This window comes from Danio rerio, chromosome 9, assembly GCF_049306965.1.
Source record: "Danio rerio strain Tuebingen ecotype United States chromosome 9, GRCz12tu, whole genome shotgun sequence".
NCBI lineage: Eukaryota > Metazoa > Chordata > Actinopteri > Cypriniformes > Danionidae > Danio > Danio rerio.
The window spans coordinates 31462097-31487157 of record NC_133184.1 but is presented as its reverse complement, the minus strand read 5'-3'; the positions used below and the strand labels follow the sequence as shown (position 1 = coordinate 31487157).

Genomic DNA, 25061 nt, shown 5'->3' with positions numbered 1-25061 from the left:
ACTTTCAGATTTGAGTTTATAAAAAAAATACAAAAAGCGCCTCTTTTTTTAGGTGTTTATTATAACACAGATGACATATACAGTTATTTTAAACACTTTCAATAGTGTTTTATGAAAATTCAAAGGGTTTTCTTTAAAATGATACCAATTTTTTGCATTTACACCTCTTTATGTTGATTTGGGAAGCTTTTAAATTTGGGTAGGCAAAATCCAGGCGGAAATCCCCAAATAGCAGCAGAGTTTAAGTGGTTAAGCCAAATGAGTCTTTCCATTATGATCTAGAATTAGGCATCTTTGACATGGTTGTTGAAGTACTAAAAAGATTATAAGCACTAATAGGCATAGTTCACCCCAAATAAAGAAAATTTTGTCATCATTTAGTCACCCTTGACTTGTTCCAAACAATTTGAATTTCTTTCTTTTTTGAACACAAAATAAGATATTCTGACAAATGCTGGTTGCTGGGAACTATTGCCTTCCATCGTATTCTTTGCACTAAGATATCTTTTTTTGTGATCAACAGAAGAATTAAATTCATAAAGGTTTAAATTAACATCAGAGAGGGTAAATGATGAATTAACTACGCCTTTAAAACTTTGCTTGCTTAAATCCAAACAGGACCTTTTTTTGGCCAGGCATGTTGTACAAACTTAATGGACATAAAATGACAAAAATAATAGACAATATCAATAATAAATATGTAACATCTTAGTGTGATGATGCCTTAAAAAGACAAGATCAAATTGCAATTAAGCTTAATATATTAACATAAAAAGATTGCAAAAGGATATAAGCAGGAGAAAACTATATCAGGCGATGAACTGAGCAAACTAAGGGAATTAAATACAGAGGATGAATAACCTCAACTGTAAAAATGTTTGTTAAACATATCATGGCAGCTACAACCAAATAAATAAATAAATAGAAATATCAAACCAAGAGTTTTTAAGTATAATGAAACCAAAATACATTAAACATTGCATGATTGTGAAAAAATTACCATCAACCAGCCTTTATTCTAAATATCTTCTTTGGTTCATTCACAGAAAAATGAAATTCATAAAGGTTTTAAACAACAGGACGGCAAGTTAATAATGAGTGAGCTATCCCTTTAAATATTTGCTTGCTTGCATCCAAACAGCACCTTTTTTGACCAGACATGGGTACATTGTTAATGTACATAAAATGCAAAAAAATCTTAAGCATCTAAGATTATTGATGGCACTTTTCAAATTGCATTGTTGCTTAATAAAATAAAATTAAATAAAAAGATTGTAAAAGTATATAATCAGAAGGAAACAACATGAACTGCTACAAACTAAGAGACTTAAATACACAGGGTAAATTAACTTAACTTTAAAAATGTTTGTTAAACATATCATGGAAACAACAAGCAAACAAGGAAATTAAAATATCCAACCAAGAGTTTTTATGTGAAATAAAGCCACAATAGATTAACCTATGCATAATTGTGACAAAATTACTTTAGTCTTCTGTTTTTAATTTGTTTTACATTACATTTATTTCTTTAATGTAATAATTTGGGGCAGATTTACAGAACAACTTATGACAACCAAACCTTTTATGGCCTTAAAATAAATTTTAAAAATCTGGATTTTCTAAAGACATACAGAGAAACAATTAGTGCTTTGTACACTTTCAGAAATAAAGGTACGCGAGCTGTCACTGGGGTGGTACCTTTTTAAATGGTGCAAATTTGTACCTAAAGGTTCATATTAATACCTCAAGGGTACATATTACTACCTAAAAAGTGTTCCTTTTAAAAATGTTAAGGAACTAATATATACTTTCGAGGTACCTATATGGACCCTTTAAGTACAAATGTGTACCTTTTGAAAAGGTACCACCCCAGTGACAGTTCGCATACCTTTATTTTTGAGACTGTAAGCATGGAGACAGATATTTTTCTGACAGACCTTACTGCATATTCGTTTGCATGAATTTTCCTTTTACATATAAAATTTATTTGAGGAGAGTATATAAATGAATTGCATCACATAATTGACTAATGTTTGTGGGTGTTTTTTTCATAATGTTTTGGGAATTTGCATCATACTTTAATGCCAAAAAAAACATGCCGTAAGTTAACCAATTCAACACATCTTATCACCGCCAGATTTGCTTGTTTACAGTGTCATTTGCACTTGTTTTTTTCATGTAAACAATATGAAAATGAGCTGCTGCAACATTGTTTTTTAATTTACACGTTGTCAGCGTTTAGAAATCAAATTTTTTCGTTAATAAATTAAAATAATTCTGGTTTGAATCTATTTTAGATCAAATAAATACTGCAATAGCCTTGATGGGTATAAATCCAGAACACAAAAATCTTAGGTAACATTTAAAAAAATCATAATTATGTAACTGTACACAGAAATAAATTATTCAAAAATGATTCCTTGCATTTACTAAATTTTTTATATGTTAAGTGGTTGTAAGCAATTTATTTGGGCTGAATTTAAACAAACACATTGAGTTGAATATTATTCAATTTATTTGTTTGTTTAAATTCAACACAAATAAATATTTTGCAACAGTTTTGCTGACTATTTTTCAGTATACTGTACATGTTTTTCATTGATTGAAATAATACAACAATTAATGCAAATAATTTTTTAAAATACCAACACTAAAGGTTTTTTTATTATTAGATTAGTTTTTAGTTTACACTGCCATTCCCTAAAAAGAGAGAGATTAGAGGAGCACATGTGATGGGAAAATCATATTTGGGCCACATTCAGCTGCGAAGTGAACTCAGTCCTGTCACACGGAGCTTGAGAGAGATGAAAGTGCACCGCTGCAGAGACCTGAGATAGGATTGTGTGCTTGTGCGTGGAGGGATTCAGATGTAATTTGCATGAAATGCATCCAAAATCTTAATGATTTGCAAGCTGGTTGTTTTATCTTACACAATGGGAAGGAAGGGGAGCGTAGAGAGAGAGAGAAAGAGAGCAAGCGAGCGTTCAATCAACTTCTCGTTCGTTTTCTCATCCTCCTGTTTTTCTCTGACTATTTTAGTGCAGTAGGTTGCGCAGGATTGAGAACATGTGAATGTTTTATAGGCTTACATAAGGGACCTCACCCCAGAGACAACCGACCTCGTTATCGTTCATTTAGCAGTGAAAAACAAGATAGATAGATGGGGTGGGGGGGAGACGAGAGGATGAAAAGAGAATGGGGAATGCAGAGGGAGAGGGGAGAGGAAGGCATGTACATGCAGAGGAACCGAGCATGATGGGATACATTTGTGAAGGGAATCTAGGAGAAAGAGGCATTGGGGGAAGAAGCAGGCTTCAGGTGCGCGACTGATGCGAGCGTTCAGAGAGAGAGAGAGAAAAAAAGAGTGGAAGGGAGAAAATAATGCCGTTGATTCCAGTTTGATTCCATTTCGTTTCTTTTATCTGTTACCCGGAGCGCCTCAGGGAAGCTTGGCTTGTTAGCATCACTTGGGCAAAGAAATATAGGCTTCTTTGCTGGAGATACAGATGAAACATCTCTCTTGCTCCTTCCTTCCCCCTTTTCGCTTACATAAAAAGGTCAGAGTTTCCTATAGCAGTTTAAAGCGCACCTGATATTAGAGTTGAAGCTTGTCTCTACACATCTCAGCCTTCATGCATCTGGAAACGGTTGCGTAATGTGCAGCCGACCAAAGCTAAGCAAGCGTTTGGGCGTGTGTGTGCATTTGAGAGCCACGGGGCCGTAGTGATTGGCCACGCACCCCGTAGTTTATTGGGTCAACGCGTTCAGGTTTATGTGACTCTGTAATTGCCTCATTTCTCTCTGACTGTGTTATTAGCATGATGCGTCCAAGCCTCTTTAGATTAAACCCCCATGTTCTGTTTGGGGTCTCCGAGACCTCAGGGCCATGAAAAATATGCTGTAATAATAGCTTAATAGCTTGAAAAATACACAGTTCCAGATCAAATGAAAATTGAGCTTGTTTACTTTTTTTCCATGCACGTTCCTGGTCTTATTGTGAACAATTCATCACGTCAGATTATTTCACTTTTTATTTTGCTTCACCTTCACCTAGCATGAGCTAATGGCCGTATCACTGAGGTCTAGACCTTGGTATTTTTTCCTAGGTGTAGAATAAAAGTTGTGAAATTATTGCCTAATAATAACTGCTGCAAGAATATTGTACCTTGACAAGATAGACGAGTTCTCATCTGGATTGATCTACGGTCCCAGCGCTCATCGCCATCAAAATAAATGAGATGTCAAATCAAAGAAGGCAGGAATTACCGTTACTGTTTACTGAAGACGAGCACAAACTCTTGCACTTGGTTTGATGAGATGCACATAGCTAAACATTTACTATTTGGCAGCTCCGCTGAACAAATGTAAAAGACCTGACAGTAATATCAAGTAATCTGTATGCTTGAACTGTAGAAGAATGAATGTGTATATTGTGAATGAACTTGTAAAAATATATACATAATTAACAGTTACCTGTAGCTTGTGATTCTGAAGTGTTTTCCATGCACTTATGCTTTCAGATTGCATTTTGGGAGCTTGATGTCTGCCCCGATAACATTTGATGTTGAAAGGTTTATTAAAGTGACTTTTATTGACATGTCTGGGTTGGTTATGTAAATGATGAGAAATGAGCACAGAAAGCTGGCAGGACTTTTTCTGTTGCTTTGCAGATCTATTTCTGATTTTCATTTCTAATGCAATCTATAATTCCCAACGACTGAAAAGTCAATAAAACTCACTTTGTTGAATGAGGATTTTTTTTTTGCCTCAAAAGCTGACAGAACAAAGATCAAGTCCTATACAAAAGTGTACACAGAAGTGTATAGATGTGTTTTTACAGTGTAGCCTTTTAGTAAATTCATTTATGATGATCGTCAGACCTATACTACATGATTTTAAAAATTGTGACTGTCTAGCAATCTTGGTTTTTGCACCTATTGTTTAAATGTGTGTATAAGGCCATGCTTCCAACTAATAGCCAAATTTGTTTTTAAACAAACGTTTATACTTATAAGTAAAGCCTGATGCGGTAAATAAAATATAAAAGATAATTAACTTAAGTTAAGATCAATTAAATTAAAGATTTTTTTTAACAACCATTACTTCATTCTACAGTCACATATTGAATAAATAAAAACTAATAGTATTCTTTGCCGGCAGCTAGCTCTGTGCAACTCTCACATTGTCATCTACTGAAGCCAAGCAGGGCTGTGCCCAGTCAGTACCTGGATGGGAGACAACATGTGAAAACTAGGTTGCTGCCAAAAGGGGTGTTAGTGAGACCAGCAGGGGGCGCTCAACCTGTGGTCTGTGTGCATCCTGATGTCCCATTATATTGATGGTGACTCTGTATTGCTCCCTAAGTGCCATCCTTCGGATAAGATGTTAAACCAAGGTCCTGACTATCTTTGGTTGTTAATAATCCCAGGGTGTCCTTCGAAAAAAAGGTAAGGGTTTAACTCTAGCATCCTGGCCAAATTTCCCAGAACTTTGTCTTTAAAACGAAAGCCACAGGGCGGTAGGATGCCATTCCTTTTCGCGCTTACCAGCTGACCGTTTGCCTCCATATATACATCTTTTCCACTGTTACCAGTTTGTCCTGTAGCTCGCGTGGTATATCGGTATACAGACTACAACAAGATTTGAGTCCAGCAAAGAACGATTCAAGAAAGCGGGTAAGACAAAAACAGAAGGCAAAAATAAAATAAACAAGTAAATAATGGGGTAGGAATAGGGTAAAATCTGAAAACCTGGTAAAAATTGGGTGATCTTTTCCTGGATTGCTTTTTAAAACTCTCTGTTAGGTTTAGGGAAGTGGGTGGGTGGGTCAATTGGTGCTTTTGAAAACACTATTGGTTGGGTTTAGGGAAGAGGGAGGGTGAGTCAGTCATTTAGTCAGTCAGTCAGTTGACAGTGTTCTCAGTGGATTTATGCAAGAACAGGATGTGCGAATGGCACTCGCAAGAGAAATTTGAGATCTCAAAAAATGTATACAGTGGCCTCTGGTAGATTTGCAAGAAAAAACAAAAACTGCAAAAAACCTCCGGGGACGTATTTGTCGCTCTTCAGAAATGTAGATAGCGTTTTGTTTTCAATATGAGCCTGGGTTGCATAATTGGCTTCATCACTCTGTCTCCTCTCCACCAATCAGCTGGTGTGTGGTCTGGCGTGATATGGCTGCCTACACGTTATCCAGGTGAAGGCTGCACACTGGTGGTGGATCAGGAGTTTCCTCCCTAAAATGTGTAAAACACTTTGAGTGTCCAGAAAAGTGCTATATAAATGTAAGGAATTATTATTATTATTATTCCAAATTGGTATTGCATAAATTTGGCTCTAAGGAAGCTCGTATATACTGTAATAGATATATTTTGACAAATGTATATGTTTATATAAATATACAATTGATTTAAAATGAGAGTCTTTTAGATTGAATATATTTAAAGATATTTTATTCTTGTATCTATTCCTGTGATGCAAAGTAGAACTGTTTGCATTTTTTCTTCATTTTTCAATGTCACATAATCTATTCAGTAATTATTATTAAAATATTTTAATATTCTGATATAATGCTCAGAAAACAGTCCTATTAATGTTGAAGACATCATGATATGTTTTTTGTATGACTGTATTTTTTTTAATAGATAACCGCCAAACATTTGGGATGTCAGTTTTTGCGAAGAACAAATTGACCTCAAACTGATACAGTATTAATAAGGCAAACATGCATGTCTACTTTGGGTTTAAACAGAAAGATAAACCTTCGGTAATGTCTATCTGATTGGATTTGATTAAAATCAGATGAGCCGATTGAAAGAATTCCAAGGAAAAAAGATACCAAAGATCGAGACTGGTATTATTATTTGACACAAACATTATTCTCTGCGACCCCAAACATGAAAAGCAAAGCAGTTCTCAGGAGAGCATGAAAATTAAATGAAAGAGCTGGACTTCAGCACCACGGACAGTGGCAGAGCGGGTGAACAGGGACTACCGGAGAGCAAGGTATGATGACACCTGAAGAGGTTAACAGGGTTTAGCGAAGTCATTTCAGACAGTACAGTTACAGCATACTGATGCAAGACAGATGTAAGACAAAACAGAAAGAAAACAGCCCAGGATGGAGAAAGAAAGAGAGCCGAGTGGGACAGAAAGGTGATGTAATTGTCATATTAAATGCAATCGATTTGGCAGAATGCGCATGTCATCAAATCGTACCGATTCGCTATCGTATATTCATTTAAAAGATTCAGCAAACTGCCATCTATTGGCTCAGCGTTTTCATAAGTGACGAGAGCTTGGGTTCAGCATGAAGGAAAACGTCTGGAGGGCTGCATATTCTACATGAGCAGTGTGTCACAAAGCATTTCCGCACGCTTTATGCTGTTTATTTTCATACCTTTCAGCATCGATGGAAAGCCAAGTAACGAGTGGATGTTCTGTCCTCCGCAATGGGGAGGAAATGTTCTGTAATGGGTTTCACTTAATTTGAACACAATTGGGAAGTTATTACAGAGACGGATTTAGCCGTTTGTGAATTTGGTCAAGGGCAATGCAGTCAAGCAGGAACACAGAGCACTGAGCTCAATGACAAGAGATTTTCTGTACTGGAATAGAGTCATATTTTCGGGGATGTAAAGCTGTATAATAAGCCTTTGTGTTTTTTAATGCTCTCAAAACAAGTTGAAGGACATTTGTGCGAGTGTTTATGTAGGGTCTGTGACGGGCTTTTGTCGGGTGATTTTTCAGGAGCAATGTTAAGAAATATCCTGGTCACATTTCAGCCTTTTCAAAGGTTTAAAAATTGTTACGAATGTGCAACAAAATGATTTTTTTTTCTTTTTTCATTGTGAGATTATTTTCATGACAATTAAACACATTCTTTCTTGTCCTTTTAATGCTTAATCGTTTGAATACTTGTGATTACAATGGTCTTACAAAGGTAATTATGTTTGCACTTTGATTTAAATGTAAAACCTTTTAATAAAGCATGCACTCTAAAACCTGCTTTGTCAGTTTTAATAAAAATCAAAATTGAGTAAAAATTATTTTAAATTCAATTTTAAAAAGCTAGACAAAAAAGTCATTGTCAATTTACAATTGAATATACACTCACCGGCCATTTTATTAGGTACACCACACTGGTTTTTACCCCCTTTGCCTCCTTAATCCTTCGTGGCAAAGATTTAACAAGGTACTGCAAATATTTCTCAGAGATTTTGTTCCATATTGACATGATAGCATCACACAGTTGCTGCAGATTAGTTAGCTGCACATCCATAATGCGAATCTCCCATTCCACCACATCCCAATGGTGCTCCAAGGGATTAAGTTCTGGTGACTGTGGAGGCCATTTGAGTACAATGAACTCATTGTCATGTTCAAGAAACCAGATTGAAATGATTAGCACTTTATGACATGGTGTGTTATCCTGCTGGAAGTAGCCATCAGAAGATGGGCACACTGTGGTCATAAAGGGATGGACATGGTCAGCAACAATACTAAGGTAGGCTGTGGTGTTGACATGATGCTCAATTGGTACTAATGGACCCAAAATGTGCCAAAAAATATTTCTCACACCATTACACCACCACTACCAGCCTGAACCATTGATACAAGGCAGGATGGATCCAAGCTTTCGTGTTGTTGACGCCAAATTCTGACCCAATCATCCATATGTTGCAGCAGAAATTGAGACTTATCAGACCAGGCAACGTTTCTCCAATTTTCTATTGTCCAATTTTGGTGAGCCAGTGCGAATTGTAGTTTTAGTTTTTCTGTTCTTAGCTGACAGGAGTGCCACCCGGTGTGGTCTTCTGCTGCTGTAGCCTATCTGCCTCAAGGTTGGATGTGTTGTGCGTTCAGAGATGCTCTTCTGCATACCTCGGTTGTAACGAGTGGTTATCCGAGTTACTGTTTCCTTTCTAGCTGGTACCAGTCTGGCCATTCTTTTCTGACTTCTGGCATCAACAAGGCATTTTGCGCCCATAATTTTTATTTTTATTGATTTTTTCTCTTATTCTGACTATTCTCTGTAAACCCTAGACATGGTTGTGTGTGAAAAGCCCAGTAGATCGGCAGTTGCTGAAATACTCAGACCAGCCCGTCTTGCACCAACAACCATGCCACGTTCAAAATCTCTTAAATCACCTCTCTTCCCTATTCTGATGCTCGATTTGAACTGCAGCAGATCGTCTTGACCCTGTCTTCATGTTGCTGCCATGTAATTGGCTGCTAATAAATTTGCGTTAATGAGAAGTTGTACCTAATAAAGTGGCTGGTGAGTGAAAGTATCGTATTTGAATTTTCTTTTCTTTCACTTTCTTTACCAGCATCCACTTAAATTTGTAAAAAATAATCAAGTTAACTTAATTGATTAGATTTGTGTAGGGATGACATGAAAGAATTGTGTGGAACTCTGCTTTTTTACAGTTTACAAAAATGTATTCATTCAAAAGATTTTAACCCTTTAAATTACGATTTGTTTACATACATTCACTGTAGATTTCTTTAAACAAAAATATGCTGTTTTCTATTTACCTTTTTTTTTCAGGGGCATTGTAGGACATTGGGTTAGTTAAAATTAAGTCAGGCATCAGAAACAACGTAAATCTTTATTATTATTATTATTATTATTATTATTTATTTATCAGTTGACAAAAAGAATATTCAGTATTAAGTAGTATCAGAGTATACAAATATAAAAACATGTACATCAACAAATCCAGTTTATGTTATTAGATTAAACAGGAATCAAATAACAGCTTGTGAGTGGTCAGTGTGATAACAATTGGTATTTTGTAGGTTCAGGTTAAAGGGTTCATAGATGGTCCATAAAAATATTCCAGGTTTCTAAAAATATGTTTGTTTTATTTTTTAAGCTATATGTTAGATATTCCAAATGCAGCGTGTCATTTATAATATTTTTAAATACTTCAAATGTTGGAGGGAGTTGCTGTTTACAGTTTAACAGAATATGTTTCCTGGATACATAAGAAATTACACCTATCCTTTTGGTAAAGAGTGTCTGATACCTCAGTCAAGTCCACCTCAAAAAAGATATATTAAAGGGCTCTTGTGAAATTTCTTTCCCAGGATCATCACAGATAACTCACGTACAGTATCCCAAAACTCATTTAGTTTTTTTACAGTTCCAAAAAATATTTATAAAAATGCCCTTATGTTTCTTACATTGAGAAACAATGTAAATCTTGATGCATAAGTATCTTATGCACGACAAAAAACTACCACCCACACACAAATAAATATTTCACAATTTACAAACCAACTCTTATATGCATTTCAGCACACACATAATTATGATTTCATCATTTTTAAATTGCACTGCATAATTGTACTAGTTGTTTGGCAATTAACAAAAGTTAAGTTATCTAATTAAAATCTGAACATTAATTTATTCATTTTTCTTTGGTTTAGTCCCTTTATTTTGTCAGGGGTCACCACTAACTTATCCAGCATTTGTTTTACACAGCGGATACCCTTCCAGACGCAACCCAGTACTGGGAAACACCTATACACACTCATTTACTCACATGCACGATGGCCAATTTCGCTTGTTCAATTCACCCATAGCGCATGTGTTTAGACTTTGGGGGAACACCCAGAGGAAACTCATGCGATCACGGGGAGAACATGTATACTCCACACAGGAATGCCAACTGACCCAGCTGTGACTCGTTCCAGGGACATTTCTTGCTGTGAGACAACAATGCTAACCACTAAACCACTGTGCCGCCCCAAAAGTCAAATTATCTAATTAAAACCTTACTAATAATGGTTTATTTTATTGGTCTGGCTTTGTAAGTTCATTACACTCTAGAGTGAAAGTAAGCTCATTTTAAGTTTAGGGATTTTCCTGTATGTTTGACTTTTTAATAATTAATGAAACTATACACCAATTATTTCTAATATACTCCATATATAAAATGTTCCTTGCTTTTGAGCCACGATTAGCAATAGTATTAATCACAATTTGTGCTTGTTATTTCTGTCTTTGTACTTGGAAAGCAAATGAAACAGAAGCACATCAATCATCTGCGTTCAAGGCCACCAGTGCCATCTCGATTAATGTAATAAACATGAATAAAATGTTGGCCTTGTTAGGGGCACTTTGCGAAATCACATTATGTGAAATGTGAGGCCTATTTAGGTTTTCCTTTTTATATATATATATATATATGTTAGAAATAAACTCTACAGTAGATTATTTGACTGTCCTATCAGATTTTAATAGCTCTATATTCCTCATCTCCAGAGTTTCAAAAAGCAATTAACTGCTTTTATTACAAGCTCATGCCATCTCCAGTGTACAGACACACACACACACACTGAGAGAGATCCCCTAACACACACACACACGTTCTCGCATATGCAAACATTATAAAACACAGCAGTTAATTACAACAATGAAACATAATTAGTTAGTGTATAATTAGTTGCATGGGTTAACTTCTCTATAGCAACCAAGCTTTAAAATGAACTCTGCCTCATATTGACTTAACATCTCAATAATTATGAGAATTTCTGTCGAAAAAAATCTGCATTTCAATAGCTCACATTTTGTCTTTTATCACAGCGGCATATGTGCGTGTTTCCATCTAAAGCTTCACATGCAGAAATTAATGGGAGGCTTTTTAACCTTCAGGATCTGATGTGCGTGTTATGTATTAAAATACTTTGGCTCTCTAAAAAGTAAAGTACTGTGAGAGCAATTGCATCTGAAAAAGAGGATTCTGTCACAATTTACTTACTGTACTTTAATTTTAGGCCTTACTATAGATTTTAGAGGTTGCATTTGCTCTGGTTTCCATTTCCTTGGATGACATGAGGAAGAAATGATGACAGAATTTACATTTTTGGCTTAACTATCATTTTAAGTTAATACATACAAATTCAGCTGATATTTAATTCAGAATTGCAGTGTATTGGCTAAAAAGTGTCCATTATAAAACATAGATCTTGTCCAGGATACAGATCAATAGTCATGTTTTATTTATAATAGATCTTTTATTTACATCTGTGTGTGTGTCTGTGTGTGTGTGTGTGTGTGTGTGTGTGTGTGTGTGTGTGTGTGTGTGTGTGCGTGTGTGCGTGCGTGCGTGTGTGCGTGCGTGTGTGCGTGCGTGCGTGTTTTAAATGTTTTAAAATAAGCTTCTCCTGCTCACCAAGGCTGCTTTTTTTTTTATAAAAAATACAGTACAAATTGCACAATTATGAAATGTTATAGCACTATAAAAGAACTGTTCAATTGTAGTTTATCATTTAATGTAATCATTTATTTAAGTGATTTTAAAGATTAATACTCATTTAGACTCACATGATGCTTCAGAAACCACTCTTATATTAATTATTGTTGTTATAAGTATTAGTAGTAGTAGTAGTAATGGTAATAGTAATAAAAGCAATAATGACAGGAGTAATAAATTCATTTAAAACTACATACAATAAGAAAGCAGTTATTTAAAATTTTAATAAATGTTTAACAATTGAACAATTTTTTTTTTGTATTTAATAAATGCTGATAAACAGAATCATTTTGAAATGAAAAAAGTAACTGAAGTCAATCTTTTGAAAGGTAGTGTTTGTTCATTAAATTATACTTTTTAATGAAGTTTTCTGTTAGATGATTTTCACGCCATGCTGCAATCCATTTTGATTTCAAATAAACTACGACAGAAATGAATGTTTTCTCATGGCGAGATATATATAGACCTTATGTGTAAGGAAAGATGATCTGTTGTTTTATTAGAACAGTTCTTATTCTTTTATTTGAGATCTATTACTGTATGTGAGTCATGTTACAATAGGAACATTATATTGCTGTTTACTGTCAGGAAATTATTTAGCGGAAGGATCAAATTGAACGTTTTCACTTTTTAAAAACAATGCATACATGGGGTGGCACAGTGGCTTAGTGGTTAGCACTGTCACCTCACAGCAAGAAGGTCGCTGGTTTGCATCCTGGCAGGGCCAGTTAGCATTTCTGTTTGGAGTTTGCATGTTCTCCATGTGTTCGTGTGGGTTTCCTCCGAGTGAATGAATGAACATATATTTGTCCAGCATAGAATGGGCCAATATTAAAGTCTCCGTCCAAAAACTTGTGCTGTAGGGGAACTGGATGAACTAAAACTGGCCATAATGTATGAGTGTAAAAGTGAGTGTGTATAGGGGTTTCCCACTACTGAGTTGCGGCTGGAAGGGCATCCACTGCGTAAAACATATGCTAGAAAAGTTGGTGGTTCATTCCGCTCTGGTCACCCCTGATGAATAAGGGACTAAGTTCAAGGAAAATGAATGAATTCAAACATTTTTACTTGATTATTTGTATTATTTAAATGTTTTTTTGTGGTAAAAACCATGGCTAATCTTTGTAAACAAATGTACTTTCCATTTTGAATTCTTTATTGCTTAAATATTCAAATGCAGTGAAAACAGATTACAGTAAAAGTTTGGGGTGTAAATGAGAATGAATATCAATTGGCTGCCTTGGTGAGATTAAAATATCTCATCCTGCAACTTCCCCTCAACCTATAGCCATAAACACTTTTTTATTAATTACCCATATTTTATTCACACTTTCTGTATCATTTTACTCATTTTTTAATCAATATAAATTCCTTTATAATCTGCTATATAATTTACAAAGAAATTTGTATTAAAACTGTAAAGTTTCCTCACTCTGTACACCCCTGATGTTGTTGGCAAATGAGCATGGTTTGTAATTTTGACAATTTCAACTCGACATATGGGTGAAGCTAGTGTAAACATCCTCTGGCAGCAGTGTGGCCTATTTCCACTTAGATACTCTGTAATTAAAAAAGTCAGTTTTTATTATTTGTATGCCTTATGAAGGTCTGTTCACATCAAGAATGACAATTATAATTATTGCTATTTAACAAATGTTAGCATTCTGTATATTAAGTAGCAGTTTTGTTATCTACTGCTTCAAAGTCATGTGGATTTCAATGCGCTGGCAATATTCACAGTAGCTACATAATAACAGTACATATATAATACAACATAACAATATCCTTAATCCAGAGCTTGACTAAACAATTATCTTGTCTAGAAATCTATGTGCTTCCCCTTCTGTTAACCTTTCCTTAAACGTTTTCTTTCTCTCTGCAGTGGACGGCTGCACTGATTGGTCCGTGGACTATCTGAAGTACCGGGTGTTACACGGAGAGCCGGTGCGGATAAAGTGTGCTCTATTTTACGGTTATATAAGAGCCAACTACACCCAGGCACAGAGCATTGGACTCAGTCTGATGTGGTACCGAAGTTCAGGATTGGGACATGGGGACTTTGAAGAGCCCATCTCCTTTGACGGGACCCGCATGAGCAAAGAGGAAGATGCCATCTGGTTCCGGCCTGCCGAGCTGCAGGACGCCGGTCTGTACTCCTGCGTTTTGAGGTGAGAAATAGAGATGTGTGCGCACATGTGTATGCGTGAACACTCATATGCTTAGATATGCAAATCCACGGGGAGAAACACACACACGCACATACACACACTCTGCCTTTCGGACATTAGCAGTATCCGAAAACATGCTTAACTTCCTGCTTTGATGTTTCCTGATTGTCTTTGAAAGCCTTCAAGAAAAGTGTCATGCTGAGAAAATTAGTGTGTGTGTATTAGTGTCTGCTCTTCTTCAGTGTGTGTGCGTGTGTGTGTGCGTGTGTGTGTGTGTGGATTGAGAATCTTCTCAGAGACAGTAAAACTGGAAGTGAAATAAGTGAGCGACGGCAGAGGACAGTGAGACGTTCTGTCATCCATCAATCAAACACTGACACTCCGGCACTCTCCCATAATGCCGCGGGCCACTGTCACACATATTAAACAGTCAGGCAACTCTCCAGGGTCCTCATTTGCTCAGGTTCCAACCAACTTGAGGTCAAAGCACATAATCTACTCATCATATTCACTTTTGCATCACAGAATGTCACTCGTATTTTATATATGTGTGTGTGTGTGTGTGTGTGTGTGTGTAAAAACAACAGACAGATAGAAGGATCGAAGGACAGAAAGAGTGATTTTTTTTTTATATACTGCGCTGCTGTAGGATGAGAACAGTGCTTTACAGTACAGTACCTATGAGTTTATCAAGGTATAAAGGTACTCTGAGATCAACTAGAAAATGTTTAAGGAATCATACACTTGCTCCCAAATGCTATCAAAAGTTAACCTCTGGAAAGAAGACGAATCCCAGTTTGCAATGAGAGTAATGCAACACAGGCTGATTGGAAATATGTGCTTCAGCCTACAATTTTTATAAAACCGCAAAAACATACTTCACCCTACATTGTAATAATTTTTGTAGGTAAAATTAACACTATGGGACAGTATGATGCCAAGGTCGGACATATTATCGATGAAAAAGAAATATTTTCATTCAGTTCTTTGCACCACAACAGATAAATACCACAAAACAATTTAACAATGTCTATGATTTGTAATAGAATAAGCTTGCCTCACCTTTCCATCTAATTATAGACAGCATTTCTGGTGTGGTCAGTTTGCTACGGTTAAGCATAATTCTATAAAAGAAATAAAAGTAATGTGAAATCAAGGTAAAACTATGTGATTTCAGTGCTGTTTTCTTTTACATTTGCTTTTGAAAACACTATTGGTTGGGTTTAGGGATGGGTTTAGGTTGTTAGCAAGGTGATCTGTATAACAAGCCCTGCCTTGTTATGGACTAGAAGGATTAAAAAGAATTTTAAAAATATGGTAATTAACATATTTAACATATTTAATGTATACAGCACCCTCTAGAGGATTTGTGCCCAACAACAGATAAATACCACAAAACAATTTAACCGTGTCTACGATTTGTATTCAAATAATTTTGTCTCACCTTTCTATCCAAATATAATCAGCATTTCTAGTGTGGTCAGTTTGCTCCAGTTTAGCACAGTTCTATAAAAGAGATAAAAGTAATGTAAAATCAAGGTAAAACTATGTTTAAAACTATGCAGTGCTGTTTTATTTTACATTTGCTTTTAAAGAGGTTTAGAGATGGGTTTAGGTTGTTAGCGAGGTGATCTGTATAACAAGCCCTGCCTTGTTCTGGACGTGTATTTGAAGGATCAAAAAGGATTAAAAAAGTACCTTAAGTAACATTTAAGATTTGCACAAATGTATACAGCGCCCTGCAGATGATTTGTAATCAAAAATGTGCAACGACACTTATCCAGAATAATGTACTTTATGCTTTGTAGAAAATGTAGACTGAGGCATGTATTTCCAATCAGCCTGGGTTGAAATCATTTTTCAAGATTGTGAGATTCAAGGAGACTTTTAATTCATTTGTAAGACACAAAATCTTTGTCTTTTAAGTTCAATGAAAGAAAAAAAACATCCCATTCTATAGGTTGAGTGACTCATGATACTTAATTTTTGAGTAAACCGTGCATTTAAATAAATAAATTCTTACTATATGTACATTTCTTTAAATACTGTGGGGATTAAAATATGGTTATAGATTATTAGATAATTTTATTTATTTAAAATTAAAATCATTGCCCCGATGATTCTTAACAGACTAACAGGTAATTTTACTAGGAGTTCTAGCTACATTTTATTTGCTGCCATCTATCTTTTCTAAAAATTATGTAAATTAATTTCCGTTATTATTCTGAAAGCAAATTTTGAATGAATAATTCAATGAATCAGTCATAGGCTTCACTTGTTTAATTATTGGATGACTCAGGACTCTTGAACACATCACTTGAATGAACAATTCAGTGCCCAAAAACATTTCTAAAGGGTGCCTATAGCCTAGTGGACAGTGCACCGATATATAGTGCAATTGCGCGGTGGGCATCCAAGCACATCACACACTTTCTCTGCCACTTCCTGTCAATGCACTGTCCTCACAATTAAAAAAAAATAAAAATGGCAAAAATAATCTTATAACGCTTGGTTGTTAATTCATATTGGTGCAACAATGTTATGACACAGCATCCATTTGAAGTTGGGTTACATTAAAAAGGTGATTTAGGTTAATTAGATTTCTATGATAGACATCAGTGTTTAAATACATATTAAATTCTGTAAACAGTTGTCCCAGTACTTCTGTGATAATCTAAATGATTATAATACAACAATACTGATACTGTGTGGTTGGAAAGATTAAAGATGTTTCATAACTATACATGACAACTGCTCTCTCTGGGTCAAACACAGATTGGAATATACTGCTGCTTAATAACAATCATGCAAATCGCTGGCATTTTAAATTTGTGGGTGTTTGAATTGTGATTTTTCTTTAATATTTAATCTACTACGGATAATAACTTTCTGGTTATTGTATGTAAATTTATGCAGCAAGCAGTTACGTCATCGACTGCTTTAAAGATGGCTGGAAAAGTCATTTTAAAAGAGTGACATCAACAATATTGTTATAAAATAATAACTGCACCTATAATTTGTCAATAACGTTGACCTGATTTAGCTCAAAAATTCATCCTTTTCACATCGGTATAACTGAAAGATTTTTTAAGATTTAATTATTGTATTTTCTGGTATGTTTCTATCCAAAGAAATAATATAGTCAGCACACACAGCCTGTTTTAAATGCGCAGCAAGAACCAACCGTTTTTGTCAGCATATTGTTAAGATTATGCCTTTTACCGGCAGTGGATAACAGCCCAAATTAACTAGCCAAACACTGATCCCCTGGAACCAATTAATGACCGCAAGCGGTAAAATCAGTCACTTATGAGAGTCCAGCTCAGTTAGGATGCTGCCTAAGAAGGAGGCTGCCTATGTAGTCCGCACACTAGACTTGCGGAACATTGTTTATTAAGAAAAAGGAAATGCAGTTGTTTTTGCTCTCTTTCCTCCGAGACTGCCTTTGAGCTGATTAAACCATAAACAATAGTTTTCGGCAGCACACCGGCAGGAGAGAGCAGATATTTTAGTATTCTTTTTGGGTTTATAGGGTGATAAAAATGAGACTGTGCTGACATATGCGGGTGTCTGGAAATAGTGAGAGTGTAAAAATAGGCTTCGCCATACAGTTAATAGGGCAGAGAGAAAGAGAGCTTATAGGTATTTTTTTGTAGTAAATTTGTTTATGCATTTTACGAAAGACAAGTGCATTGCAGGTTGCCCCCCCAAGCACTCAGTAACCATGGTAACACGGTAGGAGGTGTGAGGTCATTAAGCTGAAAAGGTCAAATTTCAACAAATCTTATCAGCAGCTATTAAAGTCAGAGCCTTTGGACAAAATAAACTCTAATGCACTTTTAATGGAGACACTCATCAATGTACAGAACTATGTGTTGACATGCAATACACCTGAGTTAAAGACAGTGTGTATACGTGTGTGTGTGTCATTCTTATGAAGACCAGTCCTTCTAAGTTACCTCAGAAGAACGAACTTGCGAGACAGCAAGAACAGCGAACGTGTCCTGTGAGAAAAGAGATGCTGTGTTCTTCCTGATGGTCACGTGACCTTCACACAATATTAAGGGAAAAGATTTAAACATTAAAGCATTTGTACAATGATTTATTGTTTTTTCCCTTTTCCAAATTTATACTATGAATAAAAACCTTACAAATATACGTTGCACAATGCAGTTGAAACTAAATATAATACGAATTTCAGCAGATAAACATCTTAACTATCTTTGTGCCTTAATAAGATTTTCATGGTAATGTTTACTTTCATCGTCACATTTAGGGAAACTCCAGAGACACATAAGTTATATCTCTAAACTTTAATAATGAATCTTTATAAAATGCTTCCCCTATTCAGCCGCAATGACTTCTGGGACTTCTCGCATGAGTTTTGAGCTCAAGTCTGCATTGGTGGATCCTCGATATCAAGAACACATCCATGAACTTTCAGATGTCCTACGTTCTTGCAGTCTTGAATTTTGGAACTGAACTTTAACAGTTGATGATGACGTTACACGAGGACGCAAGAACGCTGAAGAAAGCATAATTGGAACAGCCCATGGCTGTGTCCAAAATCGCTGCTCAGTACTGCATTTGAATTTAAATGTAATGCTACACCATTCGAAAAGTACGTTCTATATAGTATGAATGTGAGTAGTAACACATGCCATTTTGTCATGATCACGTGACTTATCCACGTCAGTTACGTCACTTTAGTCCTGTTTCTAAATTCTCTCATGGTGCATCATGGGAAAATCTCACCGGAAGTTGTATGTCATCCGGGTATACATACTGTTTTTCGAATTCTATGAATTCTATTTTATTACATACTGTTTTTAGCATACCATATAGTATGGAAGTTTTTCAATATGCGTTCTTCAGCGTTCTTGCGTCCTCGTGTTCTCATCTCATTTATTAAAATTTGTTTTATTTGTATTGTGCAATGTATACTAAGGTCTTTATGCATAATATATATATATATATATATATATATATATATATATATATATATATATATATATATGTGTGTGTGTGTGTGTGTGTATGTATTGAAAAAGGTAAAAACAAATTGTTGTATGAATGCTGTAATGTTTTAATAATTTTAAATCAAAAATGCATGAAGGTCACGTGACCATAAGGAAGGACTCAGCATCTCATTTCTTACAGGATGCGTTCTGTGTTCTTGTCTCCTGAGTTTGTTCTTCTGAGGTAACCTGCCAAGACTGGTCTTCACAAGCATGCAAGTCCATTCTCTGCGTTCTTGGAATTGAGAAACAGCCTATGTCTCCTTAACCAAACACACTTGATTCAGATCATCAGCTCATTAGCAGAGACTGAAAGACCTGTAGGGGCAGCACATTGGCTCAATGGGCAGCACAATTGCCTCACAGCAAGAAGGTCACTGGTTCAAGTCCCAGTTGGGCAGTTGGCATTTCTGTATGGAGTTTGCATGTTCTCTCTGTGTTCGCATAGGTTTCCTCCAGGTGCTCCGGTTTCCCTTACAAGTCCGAAAACAAGTAGTATAAGTGAATTGGGTAAGCTAAATTGTCCATATGTGTATGAATGAATGTGTATAGATGTTTTCCAGTGATGGGTTGCAACTGAAAGGTTATCAGCTGCGTAAAACTTATGCTGGATAAGTTTGTGGTTCATATCGCTGTGGCAACCCCAGATTAATAAAGGCACTAAGCCGAAAAGAAAATAAATGAATAAATAAATGAATGACCTGTAATGTGTATAAACAGACAAAGGAGATATCCAAAACATGCAGTGTTGGTGGTCTTCCAGCAGTGTGGTTGAGAAACACTATATGGCCACTGTTTGCTGTTTGAAAACATACTGTAGACTTAATTTTTTTACAATTATAGATCTAGCATTGCAATCTTACATATTTACATGGTAAACCTAAATGTAAAGTGATTATAAAAAAAGGGTTCCTGCGGTTACCTATGGAAGCCAAAGTATTAAAATATTAAAAAGACACAATCCATATATAATTTAAAAATAATAATAAACTAATAAAAAAAGATAATTTCAGCCTTCAATCTTACAATGTATAATAAATGTAAAGTCAGAAATGACAGAAGGAAAACATGATTTTTTAATTAAATGACCTAGAAATTTCTTTGAATTTGCCAACTGTATAAAACATACTGACAGCTCTGAAGGTCTTTTTCCATACCTTCACATCTTTGATAGAAATCTTGAAGGCATGGTAGGGAAAAAATCTTCTAGTTTAATTGTAAGGGTCATAGAGAGGGTGGAATACTAAATTTGACTTCGAAAAGCATTAGCGAACATTGCAAGTGGACCTCGGGGAAAATGTAAGTGATAAAAAATGTATGAAATGACCCTTTAAAACCTTTGAGGAAACATTTTCTATTCATTTGCTTCTCATATTCCATCAGTAAAGTGCTAATTATTTGTAGCCCTATATGAAAACTGCAGAGAAATTCAGCTCCTTTGTGGTCAAATTACACCTATCATGCTTGAATAACAAATAAAATCAGGTTTTATATTTGTGTAATTGGTTTAGTGTATAGGCTCTGCGAGATGACAGCACATTTGCGCTCAGTGATGTCTCTGGGTGAGCTCTATAGTTTATATAGGCTTACTCTGTTTGTTTGTGTGTGTGTTTTGCAGGAATTCCACGTTTTGTATGAAGGTGTCAATGACTCTGTTGGTTGCTGATAATGACACAGCTGGATGTTACAACTCAAAACTGCGCTACACTGAGAAAGGAGAGCTGGGCAAGAGTAAAGACATCTCCTGTCCCGATATCCAGGATTACGTTCAGCCTGGAGAAAAACCACAGATAACGTGGTACAAGGTATAGTGGGAGTTGCTAAGAGGTGTATTCAGTATACAGCGCACAAACCTGCGTCTTAAAGCACTTGCGATCCAGCATCTTGGCATCTGCCCCCCTGAGAATTTCAATTAAGTCATCGTAAGTCATTGTCAACGCAAACACACCTCCTTTTTATGTAAATTAGGGTTATTATACTTTATGCCTTATTCAGGGAAGTCAGCGCTATTTGCCTGGGGCAGCTAACAGTATGCTTTTACTGCACACGGAAAGCCGTAAACAGAAAATTATTTAAAACTGAGTGTTTATGTAGATATTCAATCGATCATGGGAGCAGTAATTCATCAGATGATGATCGAATTTGCGGAGGGGCAATTTAGTATACAGTTGAGTGCCTTTTCTGCATTTTAAAGAGAGGATTTAGGTGTCTGGATTGCAGTGTTGCAACAGTGACCTACAGATCAGGAACTTGTGATTTAAAAAATATAATATAGTAAGTAAATAAATTTAAAAAGGTAATTGCAACCTTTTAATTCCAAATTTCAAGTCAGAAATTAAAGTAAATTCATATATTTCAAGTTGTATATTTCATGTATATCTACTGTAGCTACTCAGATGTTCAATGTAAGATACAAAGTAGCAATTCTGTTGGTAATTTATAATTTGATATGCAAGTGAAGTTCATAATTCTGAGAAAATAGATGTATAAAATGTATAAAAAGGTAGAATTGGCAGATTTTAATTCACGATTGTGAGTTTGTCTTGATATCATGTGAAGAAAACTCGCAATTCTAAATAAAATGTCACAATTAGTTGACAATAACAAGTATATACATTGCTCAGCATAAATGAGTACACCCCATTTTGTAAACTAATATTATTATAAATTTTTCAGGGAATATGGGTAATAAATATTGGTGCTTTTAAACAAATCAAATTTATTAAACAGATATATTTATTAAAATATTTTAAATAATAAAATAAATACATTTTAGTTACAGAACATCTTTAGAAATGAAAAGATAATACATTTAAATTCATGCAAAATATTCAATCAACAAAATTGTATATATTTTTGTTTCTCTTGATTTGTGCTATTTTTGAAAATATTATTTAGAATTTTTCATATAAATTTGGGTTACTGCTTTTTCACCATTATTATAAGTTATATTGTTAGATTACCTCCAGATTTGGCTTCAGGACTGAACTAATTTATATGCACAAATATAATATTGTAAAGCATCCTATAGAAAATATTAATTTAAATGAGAGATTTGTGAAGGTACTCATGTATACTCACATATGACGAGCACTGTAACTACAAACTGCAAGATATATATTTGCAATTGTAAGTTCTATTTTTTCCACAGGATAAAAAAGCATTATTTAATAAATAAACAAAGATAATTGCAACCTTGGCAACCATGTCATAATGTCAAGTCAGAAATGATTGTAAGTCAGTGAGCTTTTAGTCTGAATTTAAAGGATTGCAATATACCATATAAACATGCAACTTTATTTGTTGTAATTGTATTTTTATATTATTTCATGCAATCTTGATTATATCATGCTATTCAGATGTTGAATATAAGATACAATCTCGAGATTTTGAGAAAAGAAGAAAAAAATCTGATTTAAGTCCCAGTTGGTAGTTCATAACTTGAAATTGCATGACAATTTCATAATTCTGATGAAAAAAGCAAAAAAAAAAATATCAGACAGGGGAAATGCAGAATTGGGAGATGTCATTTAACTTTAGTGAGTTTATAATGTGATATTGTGAAAAGAAACTTAAATTGACATGCAAGTATAGCTTAAAACTGCAAGATAAAAATTTGCAATTCTAAGTGTAGGTATATACAAAATGATTACAACCGGCCTCTAAACGAGCAGAGAGATGATCACGTGAGCTCTACTGGTGCTCCTATTGGCTGTCAGTCAATTCTTAATTTCAAGGATTCTCAACTTTGTCTTATCACTCAACACGCCCATCTGGTCGCCAAAGGTCGCAGTCGCTTGCTAAGATGGAGGTCGCTGGAAGTCGCTCGCTCTACATTAAAATGAACGGTCACTTTGCTTCTGCGAGTCCCTTGTAATGTGAATGAGGCTTAAGAGAGAAAGTTTAAAAAAATGAAAATAATTCATATTTTTCTTAGAATTAACTGTGCGTTTCTAACCAGGGTGCGAATTAGAGGGGGGTTTGGTGGAGATAGACCCTTCTAATTAATGTTTGATCCCTCTGTCAAAACAACATGTATGGGGGGGTCAGTCTCTAAATAGTGAGATATAGTTTGCTCTGATCTGTATAATAAATAGTATTATTAATAATTAAAATAACAAATCATTTAAATATACATTTGAGCACCCCTGTAAAGGTTCATACCATTGTGAATGCATAAATCATGCAGATCTAAAGCACCAATAGACATTGTAAGTATTCACAAGACACTTTTCTTGTAATATAGGTGTTTATTTCTGCATTTAAAAGTAAAGTAAAAATAGCTGCATAGTTTAACCCACAGTAACTTCTGACATGGTTAATTAGAGGATATTGTAGGTCACAATACACTAAATAACCTGCAAAACACTGATAACTTAAATATATTTTATTAATAATTTTATGCAATTTAAATAAATCCATACATTTGATTCACTGAAGTGTGTATAACACAAACTAACATTACTGAAAATGTTCACCTCCCTTAAATTATGAAATGCATTCTCAAAATGTTAAGAAGCATCCTAAAAAAAAAAGTAATTGTGAGAAAAATCATCAGAACTCTGAGATAAACTGTCAGTACCAACTTTTTTTCCCAGTGGCTAAAGCTGCTTTCCATATTTACTGTATTTGATTTGCATGCTGACATCAAAGTGCAGTTTATTCTATTCATTGAATTCCCCTCAGAGATTATCCATCATGCCTATATACAAATGGTCTGTTTGTATTTAGCAGTGTTGTCTTTTATTTCCCTATACATTGTTTTGTTTTGTTTTTTCCTGTGTGCAGGAGTGTAATGTGCAGCAGTGGAGAAGCAGCGTGCTCCAGACTGCAGACCTACTCGCCATTCAGGACGTGAGGGAGGACGACATCGGCAACTACACCTGTGAGCTGCTTTTCGGAGGCTTCCTGGTGCGGAGGACGACCTATCTGAGCGTGACAGGTAGTACCGCGTGACTCCTCTTCAGCCTGAATCTGTATGTGAGACACTGCTGTGATTGTGTAGCTGGAAAAAAAGGGGTCGGTCAGCCGTTTTTGTGGAGAGAGTGAGGTGTTATTTTTCATTTGGCTTATTATTTGCTTCAGGTGCACTTTCTGTGCCATGCTGTTAACAACGACTTTTCTGAGTGTATCATTAATGCACAAGTTTTTCATTGAATAACAGCTTTTCAGTCTGCTCATCACTGAAAGCTATCATATGATTTCAGAAGACTCAGAATCTGTGAGTCATATGGTCTACTTTGTGTGCTTTTTGATTCAGTCATTATCCACCATTTATTTGTTTGTGTGTGTATATGTGTGTGTGTGTGTGTGTGTGTGTTTCAGAGATGAAAAAATTTGTATTATTTGAAATGTGAGAGTGCCTTAACTTTCTCTTTAAATTCATTTCATCTACTATTATTGAAACGTGATATGTATTTCTGCAACACTGAACACAGGATAAGGAAAAAAAGGTTTTTGTTTGGTTATTGTCAACTATACATTATTTACATTATTATTTACATGTACTTTTAGTCATTTAGCATTCTTTATTATTTAAGAAACAAAATAAAACAAGAAAATCAAAAAGTATTGAACGTTAACATGGACAATGTTCCTCAATATGGATG

The 25061-nt window shown here is 35.2% G+C and overlaps 1 protein-coding gene across 15 annotated transcripts in view; it reads left to right on the top strand.

Moving 5' to 3' along the window:
- Nucleotides 1–25061, top strand: part of il1rapl1a (interleukin 1 receptor accessory protein-like 1a) — a 269927-nt gene that overhangs the window by 172567 nt on the left and 72299 nt on the right. For all 15 annotated transcript variants that reach the window (NM_001077576.2, XM_073912166.1, XM_073912163.1 and 12 more), the window contains 3 exons: nt 14149–14434; nt 21071–21257; nt 24241–24394. In NM_001077576.2, coding sequence (NP_001071044.2) covers nt 14149–14434; nt 21071–21257; nt 24241–24394 — 627 coding nt within the window. The remainder of the gene's footprint in view (nt 1–14148; nt 14435–21070; nt 21258–24240; nt 24395–25061) is intronic.